Genomic DNA, 24,898 nt, shown 5'->3' with positions numbered 1-24,898 from the left:
ATTAAGCTCTAAATTATAGAATTCCAAGGCAATTGTTTTTTACACTAAGCCCTGCTGCCTATTTTTAGCAGTGTGTGAAAGTATGTGTTAGTTGCTCAGTCGTGTCCGACTCTTTGCAACCCCAGGGACTGAAGCCCACCAGGCTCCTCTATCCATGGAATTCTCCAGGGAAGAATACTGGAGTGGGTTACCATTTCCTTCAGTCAAAATCAGAAATAGTTTTCTAAAAGCTGTATCTTTTTCCTTTCCTGATAAATATGATTCTGAAGAAAGACAAATTGCTAAAACACATTTAAGATGCATTCTGACACTTTTTCACTCTGAAAAAAAGAAAAGAACATTGGTGAATGCCGACTAAATTTGTATGCCACTATGAAAGCAAGTACCTGTGTTCAATTTATGCATGTAAGTGAAAAGTTAAGAGCAGTTTAGAGCATTGCTGTTCAAAGTGTGATTCATCACCAAGCAGCATCAGCATCACCTGTAAGCTTGTAAGGCATGGAGAACTTTAGTCCCCAGCCCAGATCTGCTCAATCAGAATCTGCAGTCTCACAAGATTCTCAGGTGATCACTATGAACACTGTAGTTCAAGATGCATTGCTCTGCCAGATTCTCGCTCTATAGTTATCAATGAAAAACTCCTTCACCGCTGTCTGAAAATACACCCTTATGGAACCAGAGGTTAGTGGCAACTTCCAAGAAATATGTTCATGATTTATAAAACATTAACACATGTAATCAAAAGCACAGCCCCAAATCACAATAACATAAAACTTCATGCCCACTAGGATGGCTATAACTTTAAAAATTAGATAATAACAAGTGTTGACAAAGATGTGGACCAAATGGAAACACTCTTAGATTGCTGATGGGAATATAAAATGGTGCAAATGCTTGGAACAGTCTGGCAGTTCCTCAAAATACTAAACAGAGAGTTACCGTGTGTGTGTGTGCTTAGTTGCTTCAGTCATGCCCTACTCTTCATGACCCTATGGACTGTAGCCCACCAGGCTCCTCTGTCCATGGGATTTCCCAGGCAAGAATATTGGAGGGGGTAGCCATTCCTCTCTCCAGGGGATCCTCCCAACCCAGGATCAAACTCACGTCTCCTGTGTCTCCTACACTGCAGGTGTATTCTTTACTGCTGAGCCACCGGGGGCTGGGGGAGTGAGCCTAGATTTATTACCACAGAACCTAGTAATTCAACTCCCGGGTATATACCTAAGAAAACTGAAAACATACATCCACGTAGAAACACATACACACATGTCACAGCAGCATTATTCATAATAGCAGAAAAGCAGAAATAACTCAAATGTTCATCAGCTGATGCATGGATAAACAAAACAAACAACTTTATCTTAAAGCTAAATCTGTGCTTTAAGAAACCTACATTTACAGAACAGACTGTTTTATGTAATACAGCATACTTTATCAATAATCTCATGCAAAGTAATCACATTCTGCAGAAAATATATCACTCAGAAGGTTCATTGCCCACAACTCTGCTTTTTTAACAAGTCTAGACATGAAGTCCTTCATTTTCAGTGTACTGCACAAAAGTACAGAGACCATTAGCCAAATTTCATGATTCACACAAATTGTCCTCCTATTTTCAGGATGCTCATAAGATATTGGAGAAACACAAAACAAATGAATTTTATTCCAGGGTTAGTTCTTTCCACTAAAGCAACAACAAAAAAAATGATTGGGCAGATGACTGGGCAGATACAGAACTTGAAATGTATGGCTAACTGAAAATACTTGTTTTTCTCTATCCCTAACGTTTGATCAATCTTCTAATGCTAGGCTCAGAATTTTCTTCTGGAGAGATGAATAACTATAATAAGATAACTGAAATTAATTTTTAAATAAACATACATTTTTACATATATGTAGTCTACCAAATGCTGAGAGAGGGATCATTCACCAGAATCTCACCTTCTAAAACTGAAAGCACTTCCTCATAAAAAAACCTGTCACAGTAGCACTCATTAGACACTTACCTTTTGAATCCTGGTTGTGTCAACATGTTTTTCTTGAGCACCCAGTCCTTCTGGTATTTGAACTTCTACCTTCATTCCATTCACAAGGCCTGAAGGCTGCCATGAATCATCCCATATATCTTTGGGTGTAGAAAAACACCAATCCTACAGAGAAAAAAATACTGCAATACTAAACGGAGATATAGTGCCACGTGATTCATATGGAGGATAACTTGGGCAAGGTAAAGGCAAGAAGGTAGTGTATACTAACTGAACAAGAAAAGATATTAACGTTCTAATATCAATGTGAGTTTTCCCTCTTGCTTTCCTGGTCCATACCCAACACACTGAATTCCTTTGAATACACAGATCTCATAAAAATAAGTATGATTCTGTTTGTAGTATCATCTTCAATACATTTTTCATGGCTAGATGATTTTTCTAATCATTCAGTATTAAAACGGCACAAATAAGAAGCAGAATCTTAATGTTGATGTATCTTCTTTCTTGTAGCCAGTGGGAAATAAATTAAAATTTGAATATATAGGGTCCAATATTAGTAAATATACTCAGATCCAGATATTATAAGGTTAGAGCAACAAAAATTAAATTAGGGAAAACACTTTATTTCTAGTTTCTAAGACCCTGACTAGGTGCCAACGATAAAACAAAAATTGTAATGACTGATAGGGTAGATAGACACAATATGTCCATGGTTTACTCTCCCGTTTCATCTTGTCTCCATCCCTAACACTGTCTTCTTTGCAGGGAGGGAGGGGCTAGGAAATGCATTCTTCTGAATTACTGTCTGAGAAATCCACATGAAATGCAGAATGTGCAGCTTTTCTGAGGCTTCGACAATTACATTAACAGTTCTTTTTGGAGTAATGATTTTCTTTATGTTTTCCCAAGGATCTAACCTTCTGTGGTATTTCTTTACATGATGAATATGGTTTCTTTCCACCAAGGCTTGAGGTAAACAAGTGGGAGGCAGCATCGCTTTCTTTTCCCATTTTAGCCTGCAAAGGTAACCAGTTCTCATCCCAAATATCATCACCTATGGTTACTGACTCCAGGCATGGCATTTCAGTGGGGATCTCATCCTAGGCGACAAAGAAATACTTTAGTTTATTGTTCCTATAAGAATACATTTTGAAATTTAGCTTTACAATTTTTCCTGACTCTAGGTAAAGATGGCAGTTTGAATATACAATTCATTACATTCTCCCCTTCAGACATAGCACCAAAATAAAATATATTCAAGGTATAAACTTACAGTCAAAGAGAAATAAGAGGGGAAAACATCACCTATGTTCTGAATACAGGAAATCAGACAAGGGACAACTTGTTAAGTAATCCTGAGAAAGTGGAATCCTGAGCTTTTAGGAGGAAAATCTGAGAAGCAACCCAAGCTTATACCATAAATACTGCAAAAGTTCAGGAATTACTCCTATGAAGTTTTTTGGAATTGAGGGTATAAAGAGAGTGAAAACAAGAGCCACTCATTTAATGTCAGCTCATGAGGCTTAATACCAGAAAAACAAACAACCCCATCAAAAAGTGGGCAGAAGACCTAAACAGACATTTCTCCAAAAAAGACAAGACATATGGCTAATAAACACATGAAAAAATGTTCAACATTGCTCATTATTAGAGAAATGCAAATCAAAACTGCAGTGAGGCATCACACTGGTCAGAATGACCATCATCAAAAAGTCTACAAAGGTTCAGCATCAGTTTTACAAGAAATGTTAAAGGGGCTTATTAAAGCAGAAAAGATCACAACTAGACATAAAAATTACAAGAAAAATCTCAGTGTGTAAAAGCAAACATATGGTAAAGGTAACAGATCAACTGCTTATAAAGCTAGTAGGAAAGTTAAAAGTAAAATTGTCTGTATCTACAATAAGCAGTTAAGAGATACATAAAACAAAAAGATGTAAGATATGATATCAAAAAATATTTTAAAATTCAATAGAGAAAGCATAGTCTTTCCAACAAATAGCACTAAAACCACTGAAAATCCATAACCTTAACCTAAATCTCACCCCTTATACTAAAATTAAGTCAAGATGTTTTGAAACTGAAAACACAGTACATAAAAGAAAAAACAACTGATATACTTTCTCAAAATTAAAAACCTTTCCTATATGAAAGACACCATTAAGAGAATGAAGCTACAAGTGGGAGAAAATATTTGAAAATCACAAATCTGACAAGGGGCTATCCAGAACATATAAAGAATAACAACTCATTCAAAAAATGGGCAAAAGACTGCAACAGGCATTTCACCAAGAAATACATGTGGATGGCAAATAAGCACATGATAAGATAGTCAATATCACAGTCATTAGGGAAATGCAGATTAAAACCACACTGTGATACTACTACTGCATACCTATGAAAATGGTTAAAAATAAAAATTCCTGACAATATCAAGTGCTGATAAGATATGGAGCAACCGGAACTCATATACTGCTGGTAGGAATGCAAAATGGTACAGCCAGTCTGGAAAAATTTGGCATACATTCATTTACCGCATGAGCCAGCAATCTGACTCTTGATTATGTTTATTAAAAAGCCTACACATGAATATTTACAGAAGATCTATTCATACCAAAATACAGAAGATCAATTCATACTTTAAATAACCATAATGTCTTCAGTGGATGCATGGATATACAAACTATGGTATATCCACACCATACTACTCATCATCAACAGAAATGAACTATTGATACATGCAATGATTTAAATGAAGGTACTGTGCTGAATCAAACAAGTTTTCTATTGGGAAGTTACATATCACATGGTTCCACTTAATTGACAGTCCTGAAAAGGTAAAACTATGGTGACAGGAAACATAAATGCTTGCTAGGGGATTAGGGATTTGGGGAGATGTGATTATAAAGGAGTAGCATCAGGGAGTTTTTTCAGATGATGGAACCATTCTGCATCCTCATTATGGTGGTGGTTACATAAATCTATACACATATTAAAATTGATAGGACAGTACTCTGAGTACAAAGTCAATTGTTTACTGTATATTCACTTAGAAAGCAGTATTAACACCAGAGAAAATAAAAGTTATGCAGGAAAGGAAAACTTGCCATCACATATTACTTGACTGTATATAGCATTTACAGAGTCACAATAACAAAATATTCAATGAATGGTGATCTAATAGAAAGTTTGATATATTAGTAAGATGATGAGAGAATAGAAAGGATACTTTTGTCTGGGCAGGGGACAAGAGATGAAACAGAACTAAACCTTCATCTCTCATGCTGGGAAGGCCATACATGCTTAAAACTGAAAAATAAGGAAATAACAATATAAGCATGCTAGTTAATGAAAGAAATAGAGACAAATTCCAAAAGAAGATGTTAAAAGAAATGAAAATGGTTGCTCTGTGAAATAGGAAATGAAGGGGAAGGGGTTATGGGGAACTCTAAGCTGTGTGTACATAAACATTTGGTTTTAAGAAAGCTGTGAGCACATGGACATTTGATTAAAAATATGCCCTCCAAAGAGAGCTGTCAAACATTTTTCTTGATGGGTCTTCCTAATACTATTTCTCAATACTACTTTCTAATCACTGCATAATTCTTAAAAATTGCCCAGAAGTCAGATAATGGCTTTTCTTTTTTGTGATCAAGGCTACATTGCTGAAACTTTGCTCTTGGTGATCGCTGAAGAATTTGTAATTCATCTGTGGGAGATGCTCTGATGGCACCACAATGAATAGGGCATAAAGAGCTATTTTACTTCAGTCTCCTTCACTCATTAATTTATTAATTACGTTTTAAAAAAGCTATATCCCCTTCTCCTACCTCATTTTCTTCTTTCAGATCCTTTAGCTCTGGGATGGACCACTTTGGATCTTCTTCACAGCTCTTATCTTGTATTTCCAAAGAATTTAATTTAGAATCCTTTAATAGCTCCTCTGAGGTGACTGATTTAAGGTGACTTAAAGTCTTTTCGTCATTAACATCTTGCTAGCAGATAAGAAAGAGAAATTATTTTATTTTCTATAGTAATGCTGTTTCCAATATTTACACACCTATAAATTCTGGGGGCAATTTTTCACTATGGTTCATATATATGCAACATTATTTTCTAACTTTAGGCACTGACCCTAGGTATTCCCATCCTATTAAATTAGTTCAGGCCAAGGGCTTCCCAGGTGGCAAAGTGGTAAACAATCTGCCTACCAATGCAGGAGACATAAGAGACATGGGCTCAATCCAGGGTCAGGAAGATCCCCTGGAGGAGGAAATGATAAACCACTCCAGTATTTTTGCCTGGAGAATCCCATGGACAGAGGAGCCTGTGGCTACAGTCCACTGGGTCGCAAAGAGTCAGACACGACGAGGACGCACACAGAGGTTAACAATTATTGAGTACATATTATGTAATGTGTACAGGGTAGCTCTGCGGGTATAAAGATGAATGCAACAGGGGCCCAGCTCTAAAAGAAGTCAAATATAGCATGAAGATACACAATCAGATCATCACAGCACAACCTTCAGTGAAGAGCCAATACAGAGATGTCACATTGACCAAAATAATACCGGAGAAGGAAGATGTCTGAGAACATGTAATAAAGGAGATAAATCAAACTGTTAGGATGCCTAAAAGAAAAGCAAGGATTAGAGGGAATCAGGTGTATAGAGGGGCTTCCCTGCTGGCTCAGCAGTAAAGAATCCGTCTGCCAATGCAGGAGACATGGGTTTGATCCCTGGGTTGGGAAGATCCCCTGGAGAAAGAAATGGCAACCCACTCCAGTATTCCCGCCTGGAGAATCTGCATGGACAGAGGAGCCTGGGGGGCTATAGTCCACAGGGTCACAAAAGAATTGAACACGACTTAGTGACTAAACAACAACAAAGTGTATAGAGGTAGGTTTATGTGTGTATATAGCATGTGGGAGTCTTGATACGTTAAAATACAGGTTGGGGTACAATAAAGAAGCTTTAGGCCTTATTTCTTTGCAGAAAAGATGGCCTTATTTCATTTTTAGGACTGAACTATGATTATTTAAAGACATCTACACAGTGATGATAAGATATTCTAAAAACTCAAGTAACCAAGTAATAAGGACTAACAAAAATTCAGATTTCAGAAAGTTTTACAGGTTAAACAAGCCCAATTAATTTTAACTAGCTTTAAACTGAAATGAAGTCTAAAATGTTGATATTGCTTGAAATATGCAACAGTAAACATTCATACACATTTTTCAGAGTAGGTTAATTTCCCAGTAGTCAAATGGTCTTTTGAAAAAAAATTTTACTAAAATATAATTGATTTACAATGTTGTGTTAGTTTCAGGGGTACAGCAAAATAGCCTTTCCTTTTTATCTTTTCTAATAATGCAAGTCCACTAACAAAATAACATTATCCCTATAATTTAAAAAGTCATATATAAAAAACATACTTACAAAACAATATTTTCATATTTTATTCAAAGAATAAAGCTTTGTCATGTCTAGAAAAAATAAATTTGGGGACTCTCAAACTGAACCCAACCTATACTTTTAGTTCAGTACTTATTGCCATGAGGAATATGAGACTTTGAAGACATGTCTATTTATTTGCTCATTTGCTGAAAAGTCATTTAACTTATTCACTAATGTGCGTCACTTTACATAAATCTAAAATGGGGATCTTAAAGAAATAACCTGGTAAAGTGGTTGTGAAGATTAATTAACTAGTACGTGCAAGTACTTAGAACAGCGCCTGCCACACAGCACAAGTACAGTGTCACTGTTATCTTTTTATCATGATGGTGTGATCACTCACCTAGAGTCAGACATCCTAGAGTCTGAAGTCAGGTGGGCCTTAGGAAGCATCACCACCAACAAAGCTAGTGGAGGTGATGGAATTCCAGTGGAGCTATTTCAAATCCTAAAAGATGATGCTGTGAAAGTGCTGCATTCAATATGCCAGCAAATTTGGAAAACTCAGCAGTGGCCACAGGACTAGAAAAGGTCAGTTTTCATCCCAATCCCAAAGAAAGACAATGCAAAAGAATGCTCAAACTACCACACAATTGCACTCATCTTACACGCTAGCAAAGTAATGCTCAAAATTCTCCAAGCTAGGCTTCAACAGTATGTGAACTGTGAACTTCCAGATGTTCAAGGTGGTTTTAGAAAAGGCAGAAGAACCAGAGATCAAATTGCTAACATCCACTGGATCATCGAAAAAGCAAGGGAGTTCCAGGAAAACATCTACTTCTGCTTTACTGACTATGCCAAAGCCTCTGACTGTGTGGATCACAACAAACTGTGGAAAATTCTTCAAGAGATGGGCATACCAGACCACCTGACCTGCCTCCTAAGATATCTGTATGCAGGTCAAGAAGCAACAGTTAGAACTGGACATGGAACAACAGACTGGTTTGTTGTCGTCCAGGCTGTATACTGTCACCCTGCTTATTTAACTTATATGCAGAGTACATCATGAGAAATGCTGGACTGGATGAAGCACAAGCTGGAATCAAGATTGCCAGGAGAACTATCAATAACCTCAGATATGCAGATGACACTACATTTATGGCAGAAAGCGAAGAAGAACTAAAGAGCCTCTTGATGAAAGTGAAAGAGGAGAGTGAAAAGGTTGGCTTAAAACTCAACATTCAGAAAACTAAGATCATGGCATCTGGTCCCATCACTTCATGGCAAATAAATGGGGAAACAGTGGAAACAGTGAGAGACTTTATTTTGGGGGGCTCCAAAATCACTGCAGATAGGGACTGCAGTCATGAAATTAAAAGACACTTGCTCCTTGGAAGAAAAGCTATGACCAATCTAGACAGCCTATTAAAAAGCAGAGACTTTGCCAACAAAGGTCCGTCTAGTCAAAGGTATGGTTTTTCTAGTAGTCATGTATGGATGTGAGAGTTGGATCATAAAGAAAGATGAGTGCCCAAGAATTGATGCTTTTGAACTGTGGTGTTGGAGAAGACTCTTGAGAATACCTTGGACTGCAAGGAGATCCAACCAGTCCATCCTAAAGAAAATCAGTCCTGAATATTCATTGAAAGGACTGATGCTGAAGCTGAAACTCCAATACTTTGGCCACCCGATGCGAAGAACTAAAAAGACCCTGATGCTGGGAAAGATCGAAGGCAGGAGGAGAAGGGGATGACAGAGGATGAGATGGTTGGATGGCATCACTGACTCAATGGACATGAGTTTCCACAAACTCCGGGAGCTGGTGATGGACAGGAAAGCCTGGCATGCTGCAGTCCATGGGGTTGCAAAGAGTTGGACACAACTGAGCAACTGAACTGTGGTATAGAATAATACATAACAATATGATTATTATTACTGTGGGTAGGAGTTGCCACAAGGTTTACAGAAAAAGTTAGAAATGAGAACACTTAAGAAACATCTGAAGTGTGTAGAGGGAAGAAAAAATAGCATTTGGATCCATGCAGGTAAGGTCACAACTGCACCAAGGTGGCAGCAGAATTCAGTATATGAGAGAAATTATGCAGGAAAAAGTATGGCTGAAATGAAGGTTTAAACCAGCAAATGATAAGAGACAAGGTAACTATTGAGAGTACTGTGTAGTTTCCAAACCTCCCCAGGTTTGCAAATGCCTCAGTTTCCTCATTGCTAAAATAAGGTTAATTATAGTCACTACAACTTCCCTGGTAGCTCAGCTGGTAAAGAATCCGCCTGCAATGCAGGAGACCCTGGTTCAATTCCTGGGTCAGGAAGATCCTCTGGAGAAGAGATAGGCTACCCACTCCAGTATTCTTGGGCTTCCCTGATGGCTCAGATGGTAAAGAATCCACCAGCAATGCGGTAGACCTGGGTTTGATCCGTGGGTTGGGAAGATCCCCGGGTTGGGAAGATCCCCTGGAGGAGGGCATGGCAACCCACTCCAGTATTCCCGCCTGGAGAATCTGCATGGACAGAGGAGCCTGGTGGGATACAGTCCATGGGGTCGCAGAGAGCTGGAGACGACTGAGCAACTAAGCACTACATCACAAGTATTTTATGAGTATTAAATAATATATTAAAAGTGCCTTTTATAGTATGTGGCATACAGTAAGTACGCATTAAATATTAACAATAATAAAAAGAATATGACAGTATTTGCAAAAAACCTCTTACCAGGGTATATAAGTCACTCTCTTTTGACTGTGGACTGATCTCTCGGTCTTCATTAAAATAGTGCTGCTGGGAATGATAGCCCAGCTCTTTTAGGACAATGTCCTCAGGCCTCACACTGGATTTAGTGTATAAAGCTAAAGGGTTGAGGTCTCTGAAACCCTAGGATAAGAAAAAGGAGGAGGAAGAGTTTAGTTTCTCAGAAAAAAATGGAAAGAGCACTCCATAATCCTCAAATGTTGTGGAAATATATTATCTTCTAAAATTTAATAGAATTTTTCCCATACTGATAGTGCTTGCTGGCCACAAAAATGATCAACACCAATATTAATGGTGATGTAGACACTGTTATCAATAATTAGAAAATAAGAGAGTGTTGCTCTTCTCTAAGAAAACTTCAGAGAATTAAATACTAGGGGGTAAGACAGAATTCTCCATTATTTAAAATAAAAGCACTCACATTCTAAAGGACAATAAGCCAAATGTAGTTTTCTGTGGTCATGAGAAAATTAAGAAAGTGCTGTAAGCCAGGCATCTCACAGATGTCTCTTAAAGAATCAATCAAATAACCTTCTGTATTAAATTCTCATACCTTGAAGGGTTGAGATTAAACAAAATACATTACAAAATACATTCAGACTGCTCCACCTTAGAAGGGACATTTTCTCGGCATACAATAGCATGACCCTCTGTCCTCAAAACGTGGTGGAAATAGACATCTTCATTTGAGGATGTGTCACACAGGAAAATGTTCAGGATCCCATCTACATATTCATCCACTACCCCCACTAATGGTTTCAAGCCACACAACTTCTGGAACTGCAAAACAGCTCTGGATGTCCAATGTTCCTGAAATACAATCAAGATGTGAGATTCAGATGACAGATTCAAACACCAATTATAAAACCCAAACCACAAATACAAGTGAATTCCTAATGAACTAAGGATTTTAGTGGAAAAATCAAACCATGAAAATACCAGAATAACACATTTGAGGATATTTATGATTTGGGGATGAGAAAAGGTAGAATAAAGGAAAAATGGTGAAAATGGGATTTGGGGGAAAACTTATCTTAATGTGATGAAAAACTTCCATGTTTGGAAATGACTGAGTTAGATTATTGGACCAACCCTCCCACAGGAACTAAAAATTTTAGATAAAATATTTTTAAAACATGTCCAAAAAAGCATCAGAGAACTAACAAAAGAGTAACACAGGTCAGGTCAAAATTAAAGGGAACTATTTTTGCCTTAAGGTTATCTGCTAATCCAGGCTAATCTGAACTTTGGTTTCAATGATCTTACAGGTCAGAGGACAGAAATTCAAGCCAGTATCTGCCCATGAGAGAGAGTGGAGAGGAGTTTATTGAGTCCCTAGGGATACATGCTCAGAATAAGGCAAAAAAAGAAGTAAATTAGCCTTCACATGGATTTGCAGCTCAATTTTCACATCAGCTGGGTGGTACACAAATCCTCACGTTGTTCGTTTGAATTAACATGGTTCTAGACTGCTAGGTACCTGGCAGAAGAGAATGCAAATCTTTCTAGAGGCAGGCAAACTCAATCTATATTCCAACCAATTTTACAAAAAAATTTTTTAAAAGTCGATAAACAGGACATAGGCAAAGATAAAAAGTATATAAAGAGACAACAAATCACAAATACAATATAACTAATACAAAATCTCAGAAACTTTAGATATCTGAATTTCCAGATGAATTACAAAACAAATAAACTTACTACATGTAAAAACAAACAAAAAATGAAATTAACTTGAAAGCTTCTGTAGAGATCTGCAATCTATTAAAAATCAATCTAGCAGAATTAAAGAATCAAGAGAATTTTTAGAAAGTAAAAATATAATAATATTCAAATTAGAAATTAGAAAGTAAAAATAGAGTAATAATAACCAAAAGTAAAATTCTAATGAAAGTGAAAGTGAAGTCGCTCAGTCGTGTCTGACGCTTTTTGACCTCATGGACTGTAGGCTACCAGGCTCCTCCGTCTATGGGGTTTTCCAGGGAAGAATAATGGGGTGGGTAGCCATTTCCTTCTCCAGGAGATCTTCCCAACCCAGGGACTGAACGCAGGTCTCCCACACTGCAGGCAGATGCTTTACCGTCTGAGCCACCAGGGAAGTCCCCAAACCCTAATAGGTGTATTCAGTAACAGATTAGGTAGAAATAAAAAATAAACACCTATGGCTGATTCATTTTGATGTCTGACAGAAAACAACAAAATTCTGTAAAGCAATTATCCTTCAATTAAAAAATAAACTTCTAAAAAATTAGTAAACTGGAAGATAATTTAGAAAAATTACCCAGAATGCAACACAGAAGACAGAAATGCATATAGACTACAGAACAGAGGTTAAAAGATATGGCAGGCAAACTGAGAAGGTTTACCATGTTTTAAATTATGGTTCTACAAAAAGAGAGAAACAGGGGAGGGCTATAAATATGAATATAGGGAAAAGACAGTAACTGAGGGGATAATGGCTAAGAACTGAACTGAATGAAAAGTAAAAATGCACAGATAAAAATTCCAATGAACCACAAAGTAGGATACATAAGAACAAATCAACACATAAACATATTAAAACCGAAGAACACAGTTTTCAGACTTCAGAAACATGGTAGAGTAGTAAAGACTACCTTTGCCTCTCTCCTTCAATCTATATCCAGTGAAACATCCACAACTCACAAAACGTGCTTCTGCCCAGCACCACAGGGCACTGCAGAATTCCACACATCTGCACACCCAAAGGGAGATGGACTGAAACGCACAGAGGGGCAGGGGAACTGCAGACTGCATGCTGGCATCCTGGCCCTCTGGGTGAGGTCGTGAACACACAGCTGCGGAGAACCTGGGAGCCACAAGGAAGGCCGTGCGCACAACTGTGGCCACCTGACCGCCCCTGGCACCCACGGCCGCAAGCAGGAGTGGCAGCAGGGCCTGGGAGCCTGTCCCTCCAGCATCTGAGGAGCCCACGACCCCACCTGCACCCCCTTCATCACCTCTCCCCTCAGCAGGTCCTGTGTCTCAAGGGGAGCCCTGACACAAGCAAAGAGCCCACAGGCCAGATGACAACAGCGGCTACGGCAGAAGCAAGGCAGCGAAGACCCTGGTGGCACAAAAAGCAGGGACAAACAAGGCATGGAGCCACCCCTCTCACAGGGAAGGTGGAGGCTGGAAAGGGCCAACTCTCAAATACAACACGAGGGTGCTCAGGTAAAAGAAACCAAAAACTTAAATGATTGCGCCACCTACTGGAGGAAATCGAACTCCTGCTCTGTCATTCAACACCAGCTCGGGAACACCTCGTCAAACACCGCCAAGACTCACAGCGACACTGTACCACAAAACGACAGCAACAGTTCTCCAGAAACCAAAGTCATGGAATGCTTCAATTTAACTGTTAAAGAATTCAAAATAGCTGTTACGAAGAAATTCAATGAGCAGTGAGAAAGGCAGTTTAATGAGCTCATGAATAAAGTTAATGAACAGAAGGAATATTTCACCTAAGAGATTGAAACTCTAAAAAAAAAAAGAAAGAAAGAAAGAACCAAACAGGACTTTCTCAGTGGTCCACTGGTTAAGAATCCACCTGCCAATGCAGGGGACATGGATTTGATCCCTGGTCCGGGAAAATCACACATGCTGCAAGGGCAACTAAGTCTGTGGGCCACAACTGCTGAGCCCTCAATGCTGCGACCACTGAAGCCTGTGCACCCTAGAGCCCAGGCTCCGCAACAAGAGAAGCCACAGCAGAAGCCACATACTGCAACTAGAGCACAGACCACTATCTCCCACCATACACACAAATCAACTCAAAAGGGACTAAAGACGTAAATGTAAGTGAAAGTCACTCAGTAGTGTCTGACTCTTTGTGACCCTACGGACTATACAGTTCTGGAATTCTCCAGGCCAGAATACTGGAGTGGGTAGCCTTTCCCTTCTCCAGGGGATCTTCCCACCCAGGGATCGCACCCAGGTCTCCTGCATTGCAGGCAGATTCTTTATCAACTGAGCTATCAGGGAAGCCCGGGACTAAACGTAAGACCTGAGACTAAATAAAGCTCCTGGAAGAAAACACAGGCAGTATGCTCTTTGACATCAGTCTTAGCAATATCTCCTTAGATATGTCTCCACAGGCAAGGAAAACAAAAGCAAAAATAAATAAAAGGCACTACACCAAGCTAAAAAGCTTTTGCACAGCAAAGGAAATTAGCAATATAACAAGTGAATGTGAAGTCGCTCCCTCGTGTCCAACTCTTTGCGACCCATGGACTGTAGCCCACCAAGCTCCTCCGTCCATGGGATTCTCCAGGCAAGAATACTGGAGTGGGGTGCCATTTCCTTCTCCATATATAACAAGACTGTCTACCAAACAGGAGATTTTTGCTAATGATATATCTGATACGAGGTTTATCCAAAGCATATAAAGAACTCATACAACTCAACAACAACAAAAACAGTCTGGTTCGAAAATGGGTAAAGAAACTGAAGAGACATTTTCCAAAGACAATATACAAATGGCCAACAGGTACATGAAATGATACTCAACAGCACTAATTATTATGGAAATGAAAATCAAACGCACAGTTTGACAGCACCTTACACCTGTAAGAATGGCTATTATCAAAAAGGTAAGAAATAGAAGTGTTGGCAATGATGTGGAGAAAAGGGAACTCTCATATACAGTACTGGTGAGAAAGTAAATTGGTGGATAGACAGAGACAGTATGGAGATTCCTCAAAAAATTAAGACTAGAACTACCATATGATTCAGCTATCTCACTTCTGGGTATTTATCCAAAGAATATGAAAACACTAATCGGAAAATATATCTGCACCCTCACGTTCTTTGGCATTATTTAAATAGCCAAGATATGAATCAAGTGAAGTGCCCATCAACAGCAGGATAAAGAAAATGTGGCAAATAAATATAATGGAATACTGCTCAGCTATTAAAAAAAAAAAGATGTGACCTTACCATTTGCAACAACATGGATTGAACTTGAGCACTTCATGCTAAATAAAATAAGTCAGATGGATAAAGACATATATCACATGATTTCACTCTTGTAGAGTATTTAAAAACTAATAAACAAGCAAAAAATAATGAACAAACCAAACACACAAATATGTACATATGGAGAACAGAGTAATGGTTATCAGAGGGGAGGGAAGAGGGGGTGGGCAAATGGGTAAAGGGAGTTGGGTCATCTGATGGAAAATAAACTTTTGGTAGTGAGTACGTGGTAGGATATATGTATATAGAAGTGGAAATACAATGTTGTACACATAATGTTATAAATCAACATTATAAACATAATGTTATACATCAATGTTACCTCAATAATATAGTTTTGTTTCCTAAAGAGTAAATTTGTAAACTTCAATTTCATTAGCAGATAGTTCTAATACTATATTGAAGGCAAAAGGAGAAGAGGGTGGCAGAGGATGAAATGGTTAAATCGCATCACCGACTCAGTGGACGTGAATCTGAGCACACGCTGGGAGACAGTGAAAGACAGGGAAGCCTGGTGTGCTGCAGTCCTCGGGGTCGCAAAGAGTGAGGCACAACTTAGCAACTGAACAACAACAACAAATGGAAGCTACTGATAAGTTATTTAAACAGACCAATATGGGATAATAAATGTGTACAGTATGGATAATTAAGAGTTCTGAGGGAAAAAAAAACAAAATTAGGTGCATAATTATAACTACACAAATATATGTATCTATATGGATGAAAATGACTTCTGTTCCACCCCATACCAAACATCTCCTACAACAATGTCACTAGAGAACTCTTTTAAAAATGTATTTCTGATTGTGGCAGTTCTCTTTAGTTGCTCCCCAGAAACTAAAGGACAACATCCAGCATGTACACACTGCTATATTTAAAACAGATACCCAACCTAACCTAAGATAATTGAACTCTGTTCAATGTTATGTGGTAGCCTGGATGGGACAGGAGTTTGGGAGAGAATGAATACATGTATATGTATGGCTGAATCCCTTTGGTGTCCATCTGAACTATCACAACGTTGTTTGTTAACTAGCTATACGCCAATACAAAAAAAAAAGTTTTTAAAACAATAAAGGACAATGTCCAGACTTCTGCACATGGCTACAGGTCTCCACCTTAGTCTCCTGTTTCTCTGACATCATTTGCCATGCACCAACTGCGGCTCATCCTCTATTACATAGCCAAACAGAACCACTTAAAATTCCTCAAATTTGAGATACTTCATGCTACTCTTTCTTCGCCTGGAATGTCTTTCTTGTTTGTTCAGTTATGGTGCTAATCCTCCTTCAAAGTTTCATGCAAATGTCACCTCTTGTAAGACACCGTCTCTGATTACCTTGAACAGAAACAAGGGCTGTTCCTTCTGTATTTCTGTCATACACTATAAAACTCCCTAGGAAATCTGACACAGTACAATTATTTTTGTCTACATGCCTTTCTCCCATTCTGTCTATAATGACTTTCTTTTTCGTGTTTTATTTTTTTATCCTGAGAACTTAGAATTGTTCTTGGCATCAAATGTTTGCTTATTAAATGGGGAGCAAACAAACATACCTCTACTGGTCTCACCCATGCCAAAGAACAAGGGATAGCCTGAGCAGGAAGCTTTGTGTAGCAGCACCTGCAACAGACAAATATATGAATATTTAATATTTTTAAACTGCATTTTATGGAATCTCTTATCCCTTTCTTTAAAAAAAAATTATGTATTTCTGGCTGTGCTAGATCTTCTTGCTGCATGTGGGCTTTCCCTAGTTGCAGCAAGTGGCGGCTGCTCTTCACTGCAGTGCGCGGGCTTCCCACTGAGGTGGCTTCTCTTGTTGTAAAGCACGAACTCCAGGCATGTGGGCTTCAGTAGCTGTGGTGCAAGTCTTATCCACTTCTTGATTTCAGTTTTTTACACCATCTCAGAGTATTTAATGCATGCATTTTTACATGAAATGTCTTACCACTTCACACTAATGTCTAAGAAACAAATTTGTAAAACATAACAAGTCTTTGAAACCATGAAATTTAAATATAGGTGGAAACAGTCCAAACTTCATGATATATAAATGCAACTCTTAGCATGACCCAAAGCATCATTTTCTTAATAAGAGGATGAAATTTAGTCTCATGGTCCATTCAGATTCACAGTCATGTGACAGAAAACACAAGAGATTGTAATCCAGCTGTGAAACTAAATGACCATTTGCCAAATCTGCACTCAGAAGAAAGGGGTAGAAAGGACGGAGGCAGGAGAAAAGGAAGAGAGGTCCTCACTCCCCACAGCTCCAGCATTATGGTTCAAACCTAAATTGTTCTTAATGAACTTATTAACTCACTTGAGGAACCTCAGGGAAGACTTCTGAACAGTTCCAATGTTTCCAAAATCTGGATAGAACACTTCAACTTCCTGTTTCCCAAGAATTCGATGGATAATGACCCGATACCACCACTTATCCTCAGAAATCCTTACACAACAGAGATGTCCTGGCTGGATAAAACACTCTGGCATGGCATATCGATCAGAAACCAACTGATTAGAATAACAGCGCCTGCAGAATTCCATAAAAGAAATCCATAGAAAAAGAAAAAAATTAAAGATCAGTTTTACTGATGTTATCAAGAGCAGGAAAGTCTTGGCAAGAGGCAAAGAAAAATTCTCACTTTTTCTGATTTGGTAATGCTTATTACTGATACCAATTAATTTTCTTTTTCATGTCCAAATTCTTTCTCTTTACCAATAAAATTCTTCAAATAGAAATTTACTAAGTGATCATTATTAACATTATACCAAGTATTCTTGGATACATATATATAGTGATACAGTATATAATATAGTGATATATATAATATAGTGATACAGTCTACTTAGTAAAAACACAGTATGCTTTTGGAGAGATACAAAATAAATTACTCTTATATGTGGCACCAATGTAAAAATCAGATTGCTGTTCATGAATAAATCTAGTGAATGAAAATGTAAACATTTTACATAGTGTTTACTAACAAAAAACATCATTATTCAATAGAAAAAAGATAATTTAGAGCGGTAATTCTCCAAGTGCAGTTTACAAATTCCTGGGACCCTGACATACTTTCAAAGAGTTCATAAGATCAAAGCTATTTTAATATATTGTATTATTATGAAAATAATTATTTGCCCTTTTCACTGGGTTAACATTTGCATTGATGGTATAAAAGCAATGGTGCCTTTGCTTTTACAAAGTTTTACAAAAGGGTAAAACTCCAGGTGCCTTTGCTGAATCAAACCAGTGACATTCAACTGTACTACTGCTGCTGCTGCTGCTAAGTTGCTCCAGTCGGTGCGACCCCAGAGACAGCAGCCCACCAAGCTACCTCATCCCTGGGATTCTCCAGGCAAGAACACTGGAGTGGGTTACCATTTCCTTCTCCAATGCATGAAAGTGAAAAGTGAAAGTGAAGTCGCTCAGTCATGTCCGACTCTTCACAACCCCATGGACTGCAGCCTACCAGGCTCCTCCGTCCATGGGATTTTCCAGGCAAGAGTACTGGAGTGGGGTGCCATTGCCTTCTCTGATTCAACTGTACTAGCAGTCATTTATTTTTCACTGCCATGCATTCCAATTAAATTTTTTTAAAGAAAAAAAAGGCTAATTTAACTTAAGAATGTCCATGATAAAGCAATAAAAATTATTAAGTGTATTAAATCTCAAACACAGAGTGACTATCTTTTCAATATTCTCTGTAACAAAAATGGAAGTACAATGCTTCCTAAGTTGCCTTAAGGAAAAGCACTTACGGATTTCAGTTGTGAACTGAACCAGCTGTTCTGCGTGTGTGTATGTGCGTGTGGAGTATTGTTTTTAGTTGGAAGATGAATAAGACACTATTAAACACCATTTTTGCTTGAAAGGTCCACTCAGAAACTATGTTTATTCAAATTTGGGTATTTGACTCACACTTTCTCAAGAATGAAGTGGGCTTGTCACTTCCAGGAAAACACTTACAGTATTTATTGTCAATGATAAAATTCAAACCTTTCCAATTAAAATTTTTGAAATGTTACATCTAGCACTGTGAGCTTGACAGCTTCCTAATACATAATACTCTTCTGATGATATCAGAGATACTGATGAGTGTGATTTTTTAAAAATATATTGTGTGATGAAACATCCACATTTGGAAGATGTATATAACTCACCGCACCAGTATTTTCCAAAAGACCAATGCATGATGTTTTAAAATCACAAATGGTGGTAAAATTGAGGGCCAGTTCCATTGAGTCCACACTTAGAAGGTCTCTATGCTTACTTATACATTATTCTATTGAATAATGATGTTTTTTGTTAGTAAACACTATGTAAAATGTTTACATTTTCATTCACTAGATTTATTCATGAACAGCAATCTGATTTTTACATTGGTGCCACATATAAGAGTAATTTATTTTGTATCTCTACAAACACACTCAAGAGATTAGATCTGATAGTTAAAGAGTGCCTGAGGAACTATGGACGGAGGTTTGTGACACTGTACAGGAGGCAGTGATCAAGACCATTCCCAAGAAAAAGAAAGGCAAAATCGTTGTCTGAGGAGGCCTTATAAACAGCTAAGAAAAGAAGACACGCTAAAAGCAAAGGAGAAAAGGAAAGATATACCCATTTGAATGCAGAGTTTCAAAGAATAGCAAGGAGAGATAAGAAAGCCTTCCTCAGGGATCCATGCAAAGAAATAGGGGAAAACAATAGAATGGGAAAGACCAGAGATCTCTTCCAGAAAATTAGAGATACCACGGGAACATTTCATGCAAAGATGGGCACAATAAAAGACAAAAACGGTATGGACCTAACAGAAGCAGAAGATATTAAGAAGAGGTGGCAAGAATAAACAGAAGTATTATACAAAAAGGATCTTCATGATCCAGAAATCCTGGAGTCCAAAGTCAGGTAGGCCTTAGGAAGCATCACTACCAACAAAGCTAGTGGAGGTGATGGAATTCCAGTGGAGCTATTTCAAGTCCCAAAAGATGATGCTGTACAAGTGCTGCATTCAGTATGCCAGCAAATTTGGAAAACTCAGCAGTGGCCACAGGACTGGAAAAGGTCAGTTTTCATCCCGATCCCAAAGAAAGGCAATGCCAAAGCATGTTCAACCTACTGCACAATTGCACTCATCTCACATGCTAGCAAAGCAATGCTCAAAATTTTCCAAGCTATGTTTCAACAATACATGAACCAAGAACTTCCAGATGTTCAAGTTAGATTCAGAAAAGGCAGAGGAACCAAAGATCAAATTGCCAACATCCACTGGATCACAGAAAAAGCAAGCAAGTTCCAGAAAAACATCTACTTTTGCTTTATTGACTGCTCCAAAGCCTTTGACTGTGTGGATCACAACAAACTGTGGGAAATTCTTCAAGAGATGGGAATACCAGGCCACCTTAACTGCCTATGGAGAAATCTGTATTCAGGTCAAGAAACAACAGTTAGAACTGGACATGGAACAACAGACCAGTTCCAAAGTTGAAAAGGAGTACGTCAAGGCTGTATATTGTCACCCAGGTTGTTTAACTTACATGCAGAGTACATCATGTGAAATGCCAGGGTAGATGAAGCACAAGCTGGAATCAGGATTGCCGGAAGAAACATCAATAACCTCAGATATGCAGATCACATCACCCTTATGGCAGAAAGCGAAGAGGAACTAAAGAGCCTCTTGATGAAAGTAGAAGAGGAGAGTGAAAAAGTTGGCTTAAAGCTCAACATTCAGAAAATGAAGATCATGGCATCTGGTCCCATCACTTCATGGGAAATAGATGGGGAAACAGTGGAAACAGTGTCAGACTTTATTTTCTTGGGCTTCAAAACCACTGCAGACGGTGAATGCAGCCATGAAATTAAAAGACACCTGCTCCTTGCAAGAAAAGCTATGACCAACCTAGGCAGAATATTACAAAGGTTTGCCGACAAACCTTCAGCAAGGTTTCCCTGGTGGCTCAGATGGTAAAGCATCTGCCTGCAATGCAGGAGACCCTGGTTTGATCCCTGAGTTAGGAAGATACCCTGGAGAAGGAAATGGCAACCCACTCCAGTATTCTTGCCTGGAAAATCCCATGTACAGAGGATACTGGTAGGTTACAGTCCACAGGGTCACAAAAAGTCGGAGACGACTGAGCAACTTCACTAGCCAACAAAGGTCCGTTTAGTCAAAGCTGTGGTTTTTCTAGTAGTCATGTATGGATGTTAGAGTTGGGTCATAAAGAAAGCTGAGTGCCAAAGAATTGATGCTTTTGAACTGTGGTGTTGGAGAAGACTCTTGAGAGTCCCTTGGACTGCAAGGAGATCCAACCAGTCCATCCTAAAGGAAATCAGTCCTGAATATTCATTGGAAGGACTGATGCTGAAGCTTGAGCTCCAATACTTCGGCCACCTGGTGCAAAGAACTGATTCATTGGAAAGGCCCTGATGCTGGGAAAGACTGAAGACAGGAGGAGAAGGAGGTGACAGAGGATGAAATGGTTGGATGGCATCACCAACTCAATGGATATGAGTTTGAGCAAGCTCTGGTAGTTGGCAATGGACAGAGAAGCCTGGCGTGCTGCAGTTGCAAAGAGTCAGACACGACTGAGTGACTGAACTGAACTGAATGTTTACTCTAATAATGCTCTGCTACTGCTGTTTTGAAATTCTTCATTTTTAAACAATAAGTCTTGCATGTCAATTTTGCACTAGAGCCTGCAATTATATAGCTAATCCTGGATCCATTCAAAGTGCAAAGTTAAAAAATGGATTTTAACATAGTAAGAGTTTGAAAAGTTCAAATTCTACATTACATCAAACCATAAGAAACCACTACTTGTCAAGGTTTCATATACTATCAAAATAATATTCACAATTTCCTGAAAAGGCTGTTAAAATACTCTTTTTCCCAACTATGTACCTATTTGAGGCCAGATGTTTTCATAAGCTTTCACCAAAAGAATGTATCTCAAGAAATTAAAAGCAGAAGCAGATACTGAAATACAACTTTCTTCTAGTAAGCCAACTACAGCTATTTTCCATAAAAATATTATATTCAGAAAAATGAACTTATCATGATTTTTAAGCAATATTTTACATTCTCACTGTTTTATTTTTGGTACAATAAATACTGATAAGCAAAGGCTCTTCTGAGTGCTTAATTTTTAAAACCCCTGAGACCAAAATGTTTGAGAACTGACTTAACAATGTACGTGAAAAATACATTGAAAATAACAGAATCCTACCGCATTTCAATCATCATGTCCTCAAGTAACTCTGATGAATTCCTGCTGTAGATTCGGATGTAGAATTGACTAGGAGAGAGGATATACTCCACAAAGACACCCACGAGGGTACTGGTATCTAATGGGGGCAGTCTGCATAATTTCTTGTCCCGCACAGCATCTGGTGGGATGTCATGATTTGCCATTGCCAAGTTGAGCTGGGATTTGTTCATTTCTACTTGCTACAAATTAAAAAAAAAAAAAAAAAAGAAAGAAAAGAAACCACTATAAATCTTTGAGTAACATGTCAAACTTTGACAATGTTTCTTAAAAGTATATTTCATGAGTTACCTTTACTAGAAACACCTGGCAAATTATAAAAATGAAAATTCTTAGGCTCTAGCCCAGATTCAGTGATTCAGAATATCTGGAAGTGAGACCCACAGTTATGCCTTTAAAACAATTTCCAAGATGATCCTTACCTAAAGTACAAAAAGTACTGTACATAAAGAGAGTTAAAGTACATAAAGAGAGTTAAAAGTAAAGTACATAGAGAGAGTTAAAAGTGTGTCGCACACAACTGCCCTGTACAAAACTGAAAACATGGTGCTTCAAATACTTAGGGTGAACTAAGTTACAGCCTAAATAAGATACAGCCTCATCCTAACCAACCCTACCAACAAAGGCAACTTGAAAGAATGGATTAAATTTCAGACTACTCTTCCAACCAAAAATGGGGCTTCTCAAACACTTTCACTCTAAAATATAGTATTTTCCTTTAGGCTTTTCTATCATCCTCTAGAAAATACAGCAGCCTCTCCAAACAAAATGTTTTCCCTCCATGAAAGAAACCAGGTATGAAGGGCAAAAGCGAAGAAGAGGAAGCAACTAATTTCTTAATAATGACAAAATAACTAACAGGAGATGAGAACACAAAAGCGGAGAAGTGTGTGTGTGTGGAGATCAAATAAAAGAGAAAAGCACCCTACAACTGAGGCTAGGTGCAGGGGCAACCTACAGCTAAGTATTGAGAATACGGTTACAGCCAAGCTTCTCAGTTCTTCCCTCTGAAGCCCTGAAGGGTTTTCAAGCCTACAGAAACACATGGACAGAGAATCAATGTCTGTCAAGCAATGTCATCCTCAAACAACAGTCAAGTCTTCAAAGCCAACTGAAAACTCTGAAATGAGACTCAAGGAAAGCTAGTTATATAAAAGACTGAAAACCAGAATGAACACTGTATAAGATGACTTCAGACCAAAGTTCTGGTCTTGTCTAAAAAATCATATGTCTAGAAATAAGAGTTTTTCTCAAACAGAAATTTTGTCTAAAGAAACACTCATTCAGTTACTTTTCATAATGCTGAATCTCCAGTACTTGAAGACAGACATCAAACCATACTCACCAGCTGCAAAGGTTTTACCACCAGATTAGGCTTCTTGAAAATCTTCTGTTCCGGTTCCTTATGGTTTTTTGAAGGGCAATCCCAAGTAGTCTCCTTGATAACAGCAGTAGACAGTGAATTTCTAGGGGGACTGGACACACAAGCTTTGGTTTCTATTTTCTTATCTGATTGTAAAAATGAATTTCTGACTGATGACACAGATCCATCTGAAATGACCAATAGAGAAACCTATGTGTATCTATTAAAATAACCTGTACACTATTACTAAGCACATTCTATGTGCCAGGCACTGGGCAGATAATGATAGATACGAACCTGTCTTTGCAGACCTTTCAGTATGGAGAGACACAAGGGAAGTTCCAGATGGGAACAAATCTTACATTATTTATGATGGAGGAGGAGGTTGGAAGAGAAGTCTGGTAAGGTTTTTTGAACTTTGGTGAAAGGTTTTATTTTTCAACATCCTTATTTCAATTTATTTCTTGTTCAACTTTAGCTGTGAACATTCACTGTTGCTTAATGTACAGTATAACTACTTGTACTACTAATGTACAACAGAACCTCAATGTATGTAACCACTTAATGTTCCATAACACAATCTCTTAATTTTTAGGGAATTCCCAAACCAATCACATATTTTGTTCAAATTTATATGTTTATGACAATTATAAGAGGTTGATACACTAAAATGGATTTCAGATAGACATAAAACCATAGCAGCTCCTAAAGAAATATACTAGTAACCATACAAAGATGTAGGCACAAGGATATTGAACACTATATATTTTATAATACAAAAAAGGAGATACTCTCTACATGTCCATTGATAGGAGACTGGTTAAATGGACTATAATGTAATTACATAAAAGAATTACACAGACTGCTCAGTGCTGAACAACTGAGTTAAGAGCCACTGGACTACCTAGTGTTTCCCGGTGACAGCATCATCTCAGAAAACTTATTTCTTCAGAATTATTAAAAAAATCTAAACAATGAAGAAAGGAAACTTTAAAAACTCAGATTTTAATATAGCAGCATTATTACAACATACATCATCAGGAAGGAGGTTATTATATACGAAACATTTTCAAGGCTAACATGTGATCTGTTTGGTTGATGTGATTACAATTAAGAT

General features: G+C 38.1%; 1 protein-coding gene across 1 annotated transcript in view; it reads right to left on the bottom strand.

Annotated features, from left to right (window-relative positions):
* Nucleotides 1–24,898, bottom strand: part of TDRD5 (tudor domain containing 5) — a 78,165-nt gene that overhangs the window by 7,953 nt on the left and 45,314 nt on the right. Inside the window, exons 7-15 of the mRNA XM_068985784.1 lie at nucleotides 23,764–23,951; nucleotides 22,380–22,600; nucleotides 17,473–17,685; nucleotides 16,703–16,769; nucleotides 10,760–10,960; nucleotides 10,115–10,273; nucleotides 5,819–5,983; nucleotides 2,906–3,088; nucleotides 2,007–2,150 (exon numbers count right to left, since the gene is read on the bottom strand). Of these exons, the coding sequence (XP_068841885.1) occupies nucleotides 2,007–2,150; nucleotides 2,906–3,088; nucleotides 5,819–5,983; nucleotides 10,115–10,273; nucleotides 10,760–10,960; nucleotides 16,703–16,769; nucleotides 17,473–17,685; nucleotides 22,380–22,600; nucleotides 23,764–23,951 (1,541 nt within the window). The remainder of the gene's footprint in view (nucleotides 1–2,006; nucleotides 2,151–2,905; nucleotides 3,089–5,818; nucleotides 5,984–10,114; nucleotides 10,274–10,759; nucleotides 10,961–16,702; nucleotides 16,770–17,472; nucleotides 17,686–22,379; nucleotides 22,601–23,763; nucleotides 23,952–24,898) is intronic.

The sequence above is a fragment of the Capricornis sumatraensis genome, chromosome 14, assembly GCF_032405125.1.
Source record: "Capricornis sumatraensis isolate serow.1 chromosome 14, serow.2, whole genome shotgun sequence".
NCBI lineage: Eukaryota > Metazoa > Chordata > Mammalia > Artiodactyla > Bovidae > Capricornis > Capricornis sumatraensis.
The sequence above is the reverse complement of the archived record's forward strand: the minus strand, read 5'-3'. Positions and strand labels throughout refer to the sequence as shown.